The sequence below is a fragment of the Schistocerca cancellata genome, chromosome 7, assembly GCF_023864275.1.
Source record: "Schistocerca cancellata isolate TAMUIC-IGC-003103 chromosome 7, iqSchCanc2.1, whole genome shotgun sequence".
NCBI lineage: Eukaryota > Metazoa > Arthropoda > Insecta > Orthoptera > Acrididae > Schistocerca > Schistocerca cancellata.
In genome coordinates this window covers 34,668,144-34,683,799 of record NC_064632.1, presented here as the reverse complement: position 1 = coordinate 34,683,799, position 15,656 = coordinate 34,668,144, and the positions used below count along the sequence as shown (strand labels likewise).

Below are 15,656 nucleotides of genomic sequence, written 5' to 3'. Positions count from 1 at the left end.
GCACTTGCCCGCGAAAGGCAAAGGTCCCGAGTTCCAGTCTCGGTCCGGCACACAGTTTTAATCTGCCAGGAAGTTTCAATCCTACTCTACATCGACATTGGTGATATGGGTCTGTAATTTATCAGATTACTTCCGTTTCCTTTCTTCAGGGTTGGTGTGACCTGCGCAACTTCAGTGCTTCTCGGATTGCAGGCACGGATGCGAAAGTGTTATGGTGTGCTTGGTGCACAGTGCGGTGATCCTCCCTTGTGGTGCTCAAACGCGGTCGCACGGAACCTCGACGTCGAGTATGCCTGCCATCATCTTCCCATACAGTCCACTGCCAAATGCGAATGCTCCACAAATCTGGATACTGAACGATTCGATAGGCCGTCCGAATCGAGACCCACGCTGACGCCCCTCTCAAACTCATTATCAGGTGCTGATGTTGTTGTTGTGGTCTTCAGTCCTGAGACTGCTTTGATGCAGCTCTCCATGCTACTCTATCCTGTGCAAGCTTCTTCATCTCCCAGTACCTACTGCAACCTACATCCTTCTGAATCTGCTTAGTGTATTCATCTCTTGGTCTCCCCCTACGATTTTTACCCTCCACGCTGCCCTCCAATACTAAATTGGTGATCCCTTGATGCCTCAGAACATGTCCTACCAACCGATCCCTTCTTCTGGTCAAGTTGTGCCACAAACTTCTCTTCTCCCCAATCCTATTCAATACTTCCTCATTAGTTATGTGATCTACCCATCTAATCTTCAGCATTCTTCTGTAGCACCACATTTCGAAAGCTTCTATTCTCTTCTTGTCCAAACTATTTACCGTCCATGTTTCACTTCCATACATGGCTACACTCCATACAAATACTTTCAGAAATGACTTCCTGACACTTAAATCTATACTCGATGTTAACAAATTTCTCTTCTTCAGAAACGCTTTCCTTGCCATTGCCAGTCTACATTTTATATCCTCTCTACTTCGACCATCATCAGTTATTTTGCTCCCCAAATAGCAAAACTCCTTTACTACTTTAAGTGTCTCATTTCCTAATCTAATTCCCTCAGCATCACCCGACTTAACTCTACTACATTCCATTACCCTCGTTTTGCTTTTTTTGATGTTCATCTTATATCCTCCTTTCAAGACACTGTCCATTCCATTCAACTGTTCTTCCAAGTCCTTCGCTGTCTCTGACAGAATTACAATGTCATCGGCGAACCTCAAAGTTTTTATTTCTTCTCCATGGATTTTAATACCTACTCCGAATTTTTCTTTTGTTTCCTTTACTCCTTGCTCAATATACAGATTGAATAACATCGGGGAGAGGCTACAACCCTGTCTTACTCCCTTCCCAACAACTGCTTCCCTTTCATGTCCCTCGACTCTTATAACTGCCATCTGGTTTCTGTACAAATTGTAAATAGCTTTTCGCTCCCTGTATTTTACCCCCGCCATCTTTAGAATTTGAAAGAGAATATTCCAGTCAACATTGTCAAAAGCTTTCTCTAAGTCTACAAATGCTAGAAACGTAGGTTTGCCTTTCCTTAATCTTTCTTCTAAGGTAAGTCGTAAGGTCAGGTGCTGATGACGCTGTCTTAAATGAGTGTCCAGCGTCTCCGCGTCCTTCACAGTGACCACTCAACATATGACGCGTTTCACGTCCCCTGTATAACCTAACAGGCATTGTAAAAACACTACACACGAAAAATACTAATGCACTGTCATAGCAGTCCTACCTTTCGCAAAAAACTGCAATCAATCATTTACATAACCGTCGATGGTGTGTACATGTACGAAGTTACAGTGAAGTACGACCACGTCTTCTGAGTGCTTCACTCTTTTTTCAGGCAGCGTATATTGCTCACAATCTGTACAAATAGTTATGCTGATTTACTAAGGTGTTCGATTAAATGTAAGAGGGGACATGAAGCCCCTAATAGCGCCAAATAATATGCATGCATATATAAATATTACCGGTTTTGACTTACGGCATGAGCTTTCAATTTTGATACGGAGGATACCTCATCAAGCAATGGAGAAACAGTCATGTTGAGAGAGATTGGGAAACACTAGAAAACAAGGAAACGGATCAGAGAGTACACTAGAGTGGAATTTGTAACTATGACTATAAGGAAATCACATGGAGGTAGGTGGGGCATGAAGCTAGGCGAGTGGATGGTAGATGGACCATGGATAAGATAAAGGAAGAACCAGACAACGACTTGAAGGAAGGAGACTAGGTGACGTTAGAAAACATACAGGAGTAATGTGGATGTGTGTAGCAGAATTATGTCGTGGATGCAAAAGGGCAACATACAGGAATACCAAAATGGCTTTTGAACAAACCATTCTACAACAGATCACATTTGCACTCTAAAACAGTTGCATGAAAAACACTGGGAATATGACCAAGATATCTACAGCCAGTTCGTCGATTTCCAACGTGCAAATGACAGCATCCGCAGGAGTAGCCAAACTTCTCATCTCAGAACCTATGTCCTCAATTAGCTGCTGCATGTATTCCAATCTCTGTCTTCCTATACAGCTTTTGCCTTCTACAGCTCCCTCTAGTACCATGGAAGTCATTCCCTGATGTCTTAACACCTTTCCTATCAACCTCTCGCGTATGCAGATGATGTAATATTACTAAGTGAATAAATCCATGAGTTTAAATAAATGTACCAGATAGTGTACGCCTACGCACAGAAAGTTGCGCTGAAGGTGAATCAAGACAAAACGGATTTCATGCAGTTAGGAAGAAGACAAGTGCAGGAAGGAATTCTTGAGGTAGGTGCCATGAGGTTCAAGAAAGTTCACCAGTTTAAATACTTGTGGTCTTGGTTTGACAGTGACGACAGCATAGGAATGGACATCAAGAAAAGAATAACAGTGGGAATGAAATGCTTGTATTCGCTCAGGAAGACGCGCAACTCGAAAACAATATTCGCCGAATACTAAGATGAAAATATGTACCACAGCGATATGCCCAGCAGTCATGTACAGCTCACAAATCTGGAACGTAACTAAACGAAGAAAGGAAAAACTATTAATGTTTGAAAGAAGAGCAATGAGGAAGATATGGAGACCCATCTTAGATAAAGGAGAATGAAGGATGAGGAGGAAGAAGAATGAGGAAATCTACCTCCTGATACAACAACAAAAAATCCTATAGAAACTGAAGAGCAAAAGAATCCAATGGGTGGGCCATGTAGTCCGTATACCAGAAAAAAGACAGGTGAGGAACGCATCTGAGGGAAAACCAGGCACCAGGCACCCCATAGGCGAGCAAGGCGGAGCTGGATGGACGATCTGGCGGCGAACCCGGTAGCCCTGCGGATTGAAGACGCCTGATGGAACCGAGCAAAAAACAGAAAGGAATGGAGGCAGTATGTAGATGCAGTGCGTTGTCTGCAGGGTCTGTGATCTCAGGATGTGTATGTATGTCTCTACGTACAGGCAGTTGCACAAGAAGTTGTAAGCCATAATTTTAAATGTAACGTCTCAGCGACATCTCTGGCCGCAGTCTAGAATTTGTAATCAATGCACTTTTGCACAGTGTATAGATAAACAGTGTGAGAGTTGAATGTATTGGCTATTTGCACTTATTTAACAGCCGATTTAAACGCTGAAAAAATGCCTTCTGAGATCTGTTAAGAAGCTATTTGGTTCGGACGAGCCAAACTGGGTGCTTCAGGAGAATAATGATCCGAATCAGCGCAGCCGTCTCTGTACAGCGTGGAAACAAGGCAACAGCGTGCCACGATGGACTCGCCTGCAGTGTCTCCGGAAGCAAATCCGATCGAAAATGTTTGATCGTATATTAACAGGAAGTTTAAAGGAAAGGCAATATATACGTGAAGCATTTGTCATATATGGAGATCGTTACCTAGAGAATATGCAGAAAATCTAGTGAAAAGGATGCCAAAAAGGTGTCTAGCTATAATCGATGATGGCAGCGACTGGAATAACTTCAAACATGGCTCTGAGCACTATGGGACTTAACATCTGAGGTCATCAGTACCCCAGAACTACTTAAACCTAACTAACCTAAGGACATCACACACATCCATGCCCGAGACAGGATTCGAACCTGCGACCGTAGCAGCAGTGCTGTTCCGGACTGAAACGCCTAGAACCGCACGGCCACCGTGGCCGGCGACTGGCTTAACTGTTAGGTAATTATGCAATTAGTAATAACATGTATTTTCATGCAAACATAGATTTATAATAGTATGTTTTATTTCATGCAGATAACAGCGTACAGTCCGCCTGCTTAGCTGGGTGGTAACATGGTTGCCTCCCATGCAAGCGGGCCCGGGTTTGATTCTCAGCCAGGTTGGAGATTTTCTCCGTTTGTCGACTGGGTGTTCTGTTGTCCTCATCCTCATAATTGGCACGCAAGTCGCCCAACGTGGCGTCGACTGAAATAAGACTTGCACTTGGCGGCCGAACTTCCCCGAATCGGGCCTCCCGGCCAACGATGCCATACGCTCATCTCTCTCACGGCGTGCACTTTCTAGTGGAACTTATTGTATGTATGTACAGGATCTATGCACCCAAATTGCTTGAAAATGTAATCACATTTCAATTCTAGTACAATATACAGGGTGTTTCAAAAATGACCGGTATATTTGAAACGGCAATAAAAACTAAACGAGCAGCGATAGAAATACACCGTTTGTTGCAATATGCTTGGGACAACAGTACATTTTCAGGCAGACAAACTTTCGAAATTACAGTAGTTACAATTTTCAACAACAGATGGCGCTGCGGTCTGGGAAACTCTACAGTACGATATTTTCCACATATCCACCATGCGTAGCAATAATATGGCGTAGTCTCTGAATGAAATTACCCGAAACCTTTGACAACGTGTCTGGCGGAATGGCTTCACATGCAGATGAGATGTACTGCTTCAGCTGTTCAATTGTTTCTGGATTCTGGCGGTACACCTGGTCTTTCAAGTGTCCCCACAGAAAGAAGTCACAGGGGTTCATGTCTGGCGAATAGGGAGGCCAATCCACGCTGCCTCCTGTATGTTTCGGATACCCCAAAGCAATCACACGATCATCGAAATATGAATTCAGGAAATTAAAGACGTCGGCCGTGCGATGTGGCCGCGCACCATCTTACATTAACCACGAGGTGTTCGCAGTGTCGTCTAAGGCAGTTTGTACCGCCACAAATTCACGAAGAATGTCCAGATAGCTTGATGCAGTAATCGTTTCGGATCTGAAAAATGGGCCAATGATTCCTTTGGAAGAAATGGCGGCCCAGACCAGTACTTTTTGAGGATGCAGGGACGATGGGACTGCAACATGGGGTTTTTCGATTCCCCATATGTGCCAGTTCTGTTTATTGACGAAGCCGTCCAGCTAAAAATAAGCTTCGTCAGTAAACCAAATGCTGCCCACATGCATATCGCCGTCATCATTCCTGTGCACTATATCGTTAGCGAATGTCTCTCGTGCAGCAATGGTAGCGGCGCTGAGGGGTTGCCGCGTTTGAATTTTGTACGGATAGAGGTGTAAACTCTGGGGCATGAGACGATACGTGGACGTTGGCGTCATTTGGACCGCAGCTGCAACACGGCGAACGGAAACCCGAGGCCGCTGTCGGATCACCTGCTGCACTAGCTGCGCGTTGCCCTCTGTGGTTGCCGTATGCGGTCGCCCTACATTTCCAGCACGTTCATCCGTCACGTTCCCAGTCCGTTGAAATTTTTCAAACAGATCCTTTATTGTGTCGCTTTTCGGTCCTTTGGTTACATTAAACCTCCGTTGAAAACTTCGTCTTGTTGCAACAACACTGTGTTCTAGGCGGTGGAATTCCAACACCAGAAAAATCCTCTGTTCTAAGGAATAAACCATGTTGTCTACAGCACACTTGCATGTTGTGAACAGCACACGCTTACAGCAGAAAGACGACGTACAGAATGGCGCACCCACAGACTGAGTTGTCTTCTATATCTTTCACATCACTTGCAGCGCCATCTGTTGTTGAAAATTGTAACTACTGTAATTTCGAAAGTTTGTCCGCCTGAAAATGTACTGTTGTCCCAAGCATATTGCAACAAACGGTGTATTTCTATCGCTGCTCGTTTAGTTTTTCTTGCCGTTTCAAATATACCGGTCATTTTTGAAACACCCTGTATGTGTGTATGTACACTCCTGGAAATGGAAAAAAGAACACATTGACACCGATGTGTCAGACCCACCATACTTGCTCCGGACACTGCGAGAGGGCTGTACAAGCAATGATCACACGCACGGCACAGCGGACACACCAGGAACCGCGGTGTTGGCCGTCGAATGGCGCTAGCTGCGCAGCATTTGTGCACCGCCGCCGTCAGTGTCAGCCAGTTTGCCGTGGCATACGGAGCTCCATCGCAGTCTTTAACACTGGTAGCATGCCGCGACAGCGTGGACGTGAACCGTATGTGCAGTTGACGGACTTTGAGCGAGGGCGTATAGTGGGCATGCGGGAGGCCGGGTGGACGTACCGCCGAATTGCTCAACACGTGGGGCGTGAGGTCTCCACAGTACATCGATGTTGTCGCCAGTGGTTGGCGGAAGGTGCACGGTCCCGTCGACCTGGGACCGGACCGCAGCGACGCACGGATGCACGCCAAGACCGTAGGATCCTACGCAGTGCCGTAGGGGACCGCACCGCCACTTCCCAGCAAATTAGGGACACTGTTGCTCCTGGGGTATCGGCGAGGACCATTCGCAACCGTCTCCATGAAGCTGGGCTACGGTCCCGCACACCGTTAGGCCGTCTTCCGCTCACGCCCCAACATCGTGCAGCCCGCCTCCAGTGGTGTCGCGACAGGCGTGAATGGAGGGACGAATGGAGACGTGTCGTCTTCAGCGATGAGAGTCGCTTCTGCCTCGGTGCCAATGATGGTCGTATGCGTGTTTGGCGCCGTGCAGGTGAGCGCCACAATCAGGACTGCATACGACCGAGGCACACAGGGCCAACACCCGGCATCATGGTGTGGGGAGCGATCTCCTACACTGGCCGTACACCACTGGTGATCGTCGAGGGGACACTGAATAGTGCACGGTACATCCAAACCGTCATCGAACCCATCGTTCTACCATTCCTAGACCGGCAAGGGAACTTGCTGTTCCAACAGGACAATGCACGTCCGCATGTATCCCGTGCCACCCAACGTGCTCTAGAAGGTGTAAGTCAACTACCCTGGCCAGCAAGATCTCCGGATCTGTCCCCCATTGAGCATGTTTGGGACTGGATGAAGCGTCGTCTCACGCGGTCTGCACGTCCAGCACAAACGCTGGTCCAACTGAGGCGCCAGGTGTAAATGGCATGGCAAGCCGTTCCACAGGACTACATCCAGCATCTCTATGATCGTCTCCATGGGAGAATAGCAGCCTGCATTGCTGCGAAAGGTGGATATACACTGTACTAGTGCCGACATTGTGCATGCTCTGTTGCCTGTGTCTATGTGCCTGTGGTTCTGTCAGTGTGATCATGTGATGTATCTGACCCCAGGAATGTGTCAATAAAGTTTCCCTTTCCTGGGACAATGAATTCACGGTGTTCTTATTTCAATTTCCAGGAGTGTATATGTTTAGAAGGGACTAGGGGAAACCTTTACTCAGCGGTGTGCGTCGAATGGTTGTCGTTGCTAGTGCTGCTGGTGATGCTGATGGTGATGCCAGATGGTTGTGCCGAACCTCCTGGTCTTCTACTATAGCACTCAAAAGCCTGCATCGTCTTTTGCTTTCTGTCTGCTTTGATGTTTTATAGTGAGAATACAGCCATAATGTTAGTGTAGGACTGGACATTCGCCTCTCCCCTTTCCACGGTCATTCACTTTAACACAGTTTTATTGCTCGCTAAAAAAGTAACTTAGTAGTAGAGTAATACTCAGCATGTGTGTGCCTACATACCACAGACACTCAAACAAATGTATCCTGCGTAGCGCTCTACTCACCTTCAAAGCTGTCAGTGGACGTGTCGTACACATCGGAAAGTTTTCCGCAACTGTCTAGTGACACCTGAAACAGAACAAAAAGTGTTGCACTGTTTCTACATTTGCTTTTAGGAAAGAGCGTTTAAAAGCGTAAACCTATGTCGGAAGAAGGAAGATAAATGTTGAAACTGTCGTCGATAATGAGGACATTTTGATGAATCGCATTGGGGAGTCATTCAGACACTATCTCGACAAAGGTTGTGGACGGTCCAGGTTGGGGTAGGAACTGTGCTGCGGTCTCCACAAAGGAACCATTTTGATATTAGCAGTTGATCTGTGGAAACCAGACAGGACCTAAATACGCTGCCTGTCAAAAAAAGGTGAGTGGTTGAGAGGGTGTGTGACGTTATTTCGTTGATTAAAAATTCGAGTCAAATTTACGAAGAACTTGGTAGTATGAGCCTTCTTATCAGTGTACAGTTGCACACACTCTGGTCTGGATGTATGCGCTGATTTGGTTTGGAAGGGTGTCATAAAGCCGTTGCATTCACTCTTGAGGCGAGGTGGCCGCAGATGTTGTAACTGCTCATTGATGGAAGTGATGTTCTAGATGGTCATACGCATTTTCTGCTGGAGACGGATCTGGGAATCTTGCTGGCCACGATAGTACCGCAAAACCATGCAAACCGTTCATAGAGACACGTACCATAGGTGGACAACGAGTGCCCTGTTGAAACCAGGCACCACAGTACTGCCACATGAGAAATCACACGAAGGCGCAGGATGTCTGTGATGTAGCGTCAGTCACTACTGTGTTCATACCCGATGGATCCTCACACCGAGTAACACCGCTGTGCCTCTCCAAATCATTGGGAGATTGTTGACGTACTCTCCATCAGTGGTATTTGGAATAATGCAGAACCGCGATTAATCGCTGAACACTATGCAACAGATTTTGGGACAGTGTTATAAGAGAATCGATAGAAATTAAAATGGCTGACGATATTATGAACTGTGACACAGGGTACCAGCTACGCAGAGCCGGGGATCCGGCTCTGGAATTGTTAAAGGAGCAATGGGGCCAGCTGCAACACTACACAAACAGAAGAACCAGAGACATGGAGATGGAAAACTAGCCCCTGACGGACTGCCAGGCGCACCAGACCGAAGATGGAACACCCAGAAGTGGGACTGGTGGGCGCGGACCGCAGAGGGAACATCCAGAGCCGCAGCGGACGAAAAACGGAGCGGCAACGCTCCAACAGGTCGTGGTGAGCGGGCGCGGACCGCAGGGGGAACGCTTGGTACCCCAGACCGTAGATGAAACCCCCAGGAGCGGGTCTGGTGGGCGCGGACCGCAGAGGGAACACCTAGAACCGCAGCGGACGGAAAACGGAGCAGCAACGCTCCAGCAGGTCGCAGGGAATGGGCGCGGACCACAGAGGAAGCGCCTACAGCCGTTGGTGGAGGGGGAAGGCCATAGGCATAAATACTGGACCAGGTCCACTCGAGGAGCAGTCTCAGGTCGCACCTGATGGAGGTCACGAGCTACGTGACCGAAATATCGTGCAAGTACGACGCTGATATCCGGCAGAACACCCGACAACCCAAGATGTCAGTATGCAACAGCATTCAGTGGCAGTCCGTACTTCTTGGTCATGGCATCACTTCAAACGCAGCCGACTTTGTTGTGGTGTAAGTCATAGTTCGGCTGCTGTTAGCCTCCGACCAATGATGCAGGATGTCACAGAATGTTGTAGGGATTCCATTACCTGTTTCCAGGTGGCAGGCAAAGACGTGTAGAGGTTACGATGTGCTTGGTGCATTATGTGGCGAACCGCCCTTGTGGTGATCAAACGTGGTCGACCCGAAGCATGGCGAGGAATGAGCCTGCCATCACCTCCCCATGCAGTCCACCATAGGGTAATTGTCACGTTGTAAAGCGTCACAAATAAAGATATTGCACTATTCGACCAGCCGGCCAAATGGAAACCCACAATGATGCCCCTTTCAAACTCTCTCACGTTCCGACAACACTATCTCACACGAGATCGGGCATCATCGTGTCCTTCACAGTATTCCGTCAGCCTTATAACGCTGTTCACGCCCATTATATACCCTACCAGTCCTGGTAACAATACTAAACACAAACGACACTAATGCACTTTGGTGGCCATTGTATCTGTCATAGAAAGGTGCAACTACTTATCATTTACTAACCCGCCAATGATGCGTTCATGTAGGAAGTTACATTGCAATACGACCTTGTCTTATCTCAGGCAGTGTATGTATGAACAGACAGGTATTTCGAATACAATGCGATTCTGTCAGAGCTCGCGACTCATTGCTCGGCAAAAGACTGTGAATAATTGTAGGAGCCCAGACCGATTTACAGTGCTAAAAGACAAGGGAGACACCTCGGTTTCCAGTAGCAAACATCGGTTTTATTTCAGTCAGGCTGCGTTCCGAGCTCTGGAGGGCCGTCTTTATTCTTTGAAATGTTTATATTTTATACAGTGTGCATAGATACTGAAAATGTTTTATTATTTATTCGAGTCAGAAACAAATACAATAATATGGTTATTAGGGGAGACCGGGGGCGGAACGGCCCGTCAAAATTTTTAACAGCCTCAACAATAAAAACAAACTATTTAGAAAAATTAGGAGCCGTTTATTTAAACATTTTTGTGATAGAATTTGCAAGTGATGATAGCAGAAAATAGTATATTTCGTTTGTTATGTCAATAACCTAAAAAAGAGTCTTCTAGTTCGTCTTCGATGACACATCTTACAGATAAACTGGGCTCCATCGTCCTCACTATCTATACCAGCACACAGAGTTATGAACCCACTGCTTGCACTTATGACATGCAGCCCTTCGACTGAAGTGGAATACAATTCGTTCCAATATACACATGCCACATCTTCGTCGTCTACGGATTTTTCATTTTCTGTAGAGTTCCAAATGGTTCAAATGGCTCTGAGCACTATGGGACTTAACTTCTGAGGTCATCAGTCCCCTAGAACTTAGAACTACTTAAACCTAACTAACCTAAGGGCATCACACACATCCATGCCCGAGGCAGGATTCGAACCGGTCACCGTAGATGTCGCGCGGTTCCAGACTGTAGCGCCTAGAACCACTCGGTCACTCCGGCCGGCTTCTGTAGTGTCCGTTTACTTTTCTTTTATCTTTCTCTTCTTTCATTGTGTAAGTAGGCTATGTAAGTAGGCTGTTTATGTTTTCTTATTGGCAACGTTACGTAGCGCTCTGTATGAAAATCACTGGCTGTGCTGTGTGCAGTCTGTGGCTAGTTTGCATTGTTGTCTGCCATTGTAGTGTTGGGCAGCGGCAGCTGGATGTGAACAGCGCGTAGCGTTGCACAGTTGGAGGTGAGCCGCCAGCAGTGGTGGATGTGGCGAGAGAGATGGCGGAGTTTTGAAATTTGTAAGACTGGATATATATTATGATTATTAAGGTAAATACATTGTTTGTTTTGGGCGCTAATGACCTTAGCAGTTTTGCGCCCTGAAACCACAAAAAAAAAAAAAAAATACATTGTTTGTTCTCTATTAAAATCTTTCATTTGCTAACTATGCCCATCAGTAGTTAGTGCCTTCCGTAGTTTGAATCTTTTATTTAGCTGGCAGTAGTGGCGCTCGCTGTATTGCAGTAGTTCGAGTAACGGAGATTTTTGGTGAGGTAAGTGATTTGTGAAAGGTATAGGTTAATGCTAGTCAGGGCCATTCTTTTGCAGGGATTTTTGAAAGTCAGATTGCGTTGCGCTAAAAATATTGTGTGTTAGATTAAGCACAGTCAAGTACAACTGTTCAAAGGGGACGTTTCATAATTGGAGATCTTGTCCTTTTCCTTTCATTTTCTTCTTTTCTTCTGGAGGTAGCAGGTGATCTTTGCTCTTTTCTCTTTAGCTTCTTCAGCTTCCAGGAACTTTTTGACCGCTTCTTGTAGCGCTTTCATATAGGGAGATGATGTGAGAATTGCGGTTTTACCTCTCTTCCTTATCAATCGTTTCTGCACTGGTGTAACTCTGGGTATTGGTGTAACATTTTCTGGGCTAAAAACAAAGTAGCTTTACCCAGTGGAGTTATTGATGGGGGCATATTTTTCGTGGACAAATTTTCTCTCGCCGTTTTCCATACATAATGACGTACCATCTGCAAACGAGAAAGACAAAACATGAGGTAGAACTTGTCAGGTGAAGAATAAAAGACGTCATGAAAGGGAACGGATTATTCCGATAGACCATTCCGCCCCAAACGCATATCTATTGAGAAAATATTCAGTGACCACCATAAACAATTTTTTCCCAACTGCACTGTATGCAAAGATAGTTAAGAATATGCTGATTTAAGGAACTAAACGTAGATTATGAACAAAACGCTATGGGACACTTACCTTGGAAACGTCACGTAAGTTATAGTAGAACAGCGAATTCTCTCACTTGAACAGGCAGAATATGTAACTGGCGCGGCAACAGCACCAACCTTACTAAACCACAAAAGATATTGGTTTGGTAAACGATCCTCAGTCTCAGCGCACTACAGCGCCTCTAGATGAAATTAGACCACCGCGAAGTATGTGGTCCATGGTCTGTTTTTCTGCGCAGTCACAGTTTGTGGTAGTCAAAGGAAAGTGCTATTTCTCAGCTCACCGCAGGATCCATCAGTTCCAGAAAGAAGATGGATGAGTGACCTCCACACAGTGTAAGCCAAGTGGGACCGAGCGAGGTGATGCAGTGGTTAGCACATTGGACTCGCATTTGGGAGGACGACGGTACAAACCCGCGTCCAGCCATCCTGGTATAGGTTTTCCCCAAATCGCTTCAGGCAAATTCCGGGATGGTAGCTTTGGAAGGGCACGGCCGACTTCCGTCCACATTCTACCCTAATCCGATGGGACTGATGACCTCGCTGCTGTTTGGATCCCTTCCCCCCCCCCCCCCCCCCCCCCAAATCAACCAACCAACCAACCCACCCAAGTGGGAGGGTTTCCGAAGGGAGAGACCTGTAGAGATATTGTGAAGTCGAGGAATTCACAATTGTTGTAGCTGCTGTTCTTCGCAAGACAAAAGTGGCCTTGAGGAAACTCCTTCTGGACCTCACCCTTTGAGTTGTTGGAACGAGCCCAAGTAACGGTGGGTTTTCTGATGAGCCTGACTTGTTCTTCCCCCACTGACTGCTACTTCATGACGAATGTCTGGTGGAGCTATGCTTGGGGTATGGTAGAACGTTGCAAGTAGTGTGGATTTCAAACAGTCTTTAATAAACCTACGCAGTTCAGTTATGTTTGCGTGGGTAGACTTGTACCATACTGGAGATGCGTAATCTGCAGCTCTGTAACATGTCGCTGGTGCCGTCGTTCTTCGGGTTTTTGGTCGATAGCCCGACGTAGTAGTAGTTATCTTGCGAAGGATGTTATTTCTGATTTCCACTTCAACTTTACCCTCATATTCTTGTAATATTGCTTGCATGTCTGTGTACAATTCAGAATGATCCCAAATATTTTGGCTATCGTAGATTTACCAACAGTATTCCCTGCTGTCTGGTATTAATAGAGCGACATGCCTGATTGTGCTTAAGTTAAAACGCACACAGCTGGGTTTGAAAGATGCTGATTGTTAGAGTAATTGACAGGCAAGTGTCTCAGAGCGTGTCTGCACAGCTACTAATAAAAGAAGACAAGACGGAACTGTTCACGTGACATCCATATGTTCTAGAATTTTAACAAGTATTTCGAGCTCAAACAGGATACACCTTGAACCGAACGACGTCCTCGGTGCCAGCCACAATGGGTTCTGAAAACATCGGTAACGCGGAATCCAACTCGCAATTTTCACACGTCCTGGCATCCGGAAAGCCACGGTTGAAGGAAATCAGGTGGATACAGCAATTCTGACTTCAGAAATTTTAGCTTGCGAAACTCGGCTCGTCCTGTTCCTCCATGAGATTCATAGCGGTGTGGGCATCAGCGCTCGGGTTGATGCCTAGACTTCAGGAGGCATTCCACACCATCCCGCACTGTTGTTTAGTGAAGAAAAAATACGAGCTTACCGAGTATCGAGTATCGACAGCTGGACTGGAGACTTCCTTGCAAATAGAAGCCTTAACGGAACAAAATATATTGATGTAAAAGTAATTTCATGGTAATCCTAAGCAAATGTAACGGGACACTTACTGTTTCCAGTGTATATAAGTGATCTAGCAGAAATCGTCGTAAGCTATTTAAGACTGTTCGCAGATGAAGCGGTTGGCTATAAGAAGGTAACAACGCCGAAGCACTGTAGCGATTTGTACAAGGACTTATATATGAGCGACGACGGCTCTAGGTCCTTTCATTGTGGATGCGCCATATGCCCGAGGAATAGGTCGAATGGATGGGGACGCTACTTGGACGTGACAGGTTGAGAATTTATGTCGGACCGGAGGCTTGAGCGGATGACCGAGACGGCTAAGGCAACCGCTCTACAGAAACGGAGCATCCGGGTTCGAGTCCCAGTCTGGCACATATTTTCAGCCTTCACCATTGATTTATGTCAACACCTGTAGGCGGCTGAACTCTTGATTTCTCTTAATATCATAAAACAGAAGCAGATGCCAGACTGAGATTCATAGGAAGAATCTTAAGAAAATGTAATTCATCCGCTAAAGCACTGGTTTGCAAGGCGCCCATTCGACCAATTATTGACTATTGTTCATCAGTCTAGGACCCTTGCCATGTAGGACCTACATAAAGAGATAGAGAAGATTCAATGAAGAGAGGCGCGTTTCGTCGCGGGAGAGCGTTACAGAGAAACTAAACATGCTCCAGTGGCAAACGAGAGCATCACAGAGAGGTTTACTATTGACGATTTGAGAGAGCACTTTCCGGAAAGAGCCGGATAACATATTACGTCAACATACGTCTCCCGAAATGAGCGCATCGAGAAAATTCGAGAAATTAGTGCAAATACAAAGGCTTACCAACAATCATTCTTCTCACGCTCCAGTTGGTAGTGGAACACGGAGATCAGTTTGTGGTACCAAAGGTACCCTCCACCACATACCGTACAGAATGTTGCTGTAGACGTCATTGTGGTCTTCAGTCCAAAGACTGGTCTGATTCAGCTCTCCACACTAGTGTGGCCTGTACAAGCTTCTTCACTTCTACGTAACGACATCTGTTTGACCCGTGTAATGTAGACACGGCTTGGTATCTTTCTAAAAGTTTACACTGAGTAAGGTGGCAGAGTAAATGGTCAGGTTCGCACCTACATGAGACCTTTACAAATCGCAATGAGAAGGTGATGATGACACCTAATGTAAGTCGAAAGTTATGAGAACATTTGCCTATCAATATGTAATGCAAAAAGGGATGGCAGTCAATCGACAGTAATTAACACACCATTCCTATACAACGCATGTTTTTTAGTAGGAGGTAGAACAGGGAACGCGAGTCGAGTCGCTTTTAGTTTTGAAAAGCCAGCTCCACAACGGCGTAGCGAAACTACGCTGCGGGACTTACGGCGGCGACCACTTAAAGGGGTGGCAGGAAAGAGGACAATGACCCCGGGCCAGGTGATTCAAGCTGGAGGGCCGAATGTAGCGAGGGAATTGGTACAAGGGTAGAGAAGAAGCTTTAGAAAATGGTGTTTCGAAATTCCAACGGGATACGAACAAAAGCAAGTGACGCATTTTCCTCCACCAAGTGTGACACACGGAAAGGTCAAT

At 46.3% G+C, this 15,656-nt stretch overlaps 1 protein-coding gene across 1 annotated transcript in view; it reads right to left on the bottom strand.

Annotated features, from left to right (window-relative positions):
* Positions 1-15,656, bottom strand: part of LOC126092250 (uncharacterized) — a 700,330-nt gene that overhangs the window by 283,401 nt on the left and 401,273 nt on the right. The window contains exon 6 of the mRNA XM_049907760.1: positions 7,950-8,013. Coding sequence (XP_049763717.1) covers positions 7,950-8,013 — 64 coding nt within the window. The remainder of the gene's footprint in view (positions 1-7,949; positions 8,014-15,656) is intronic.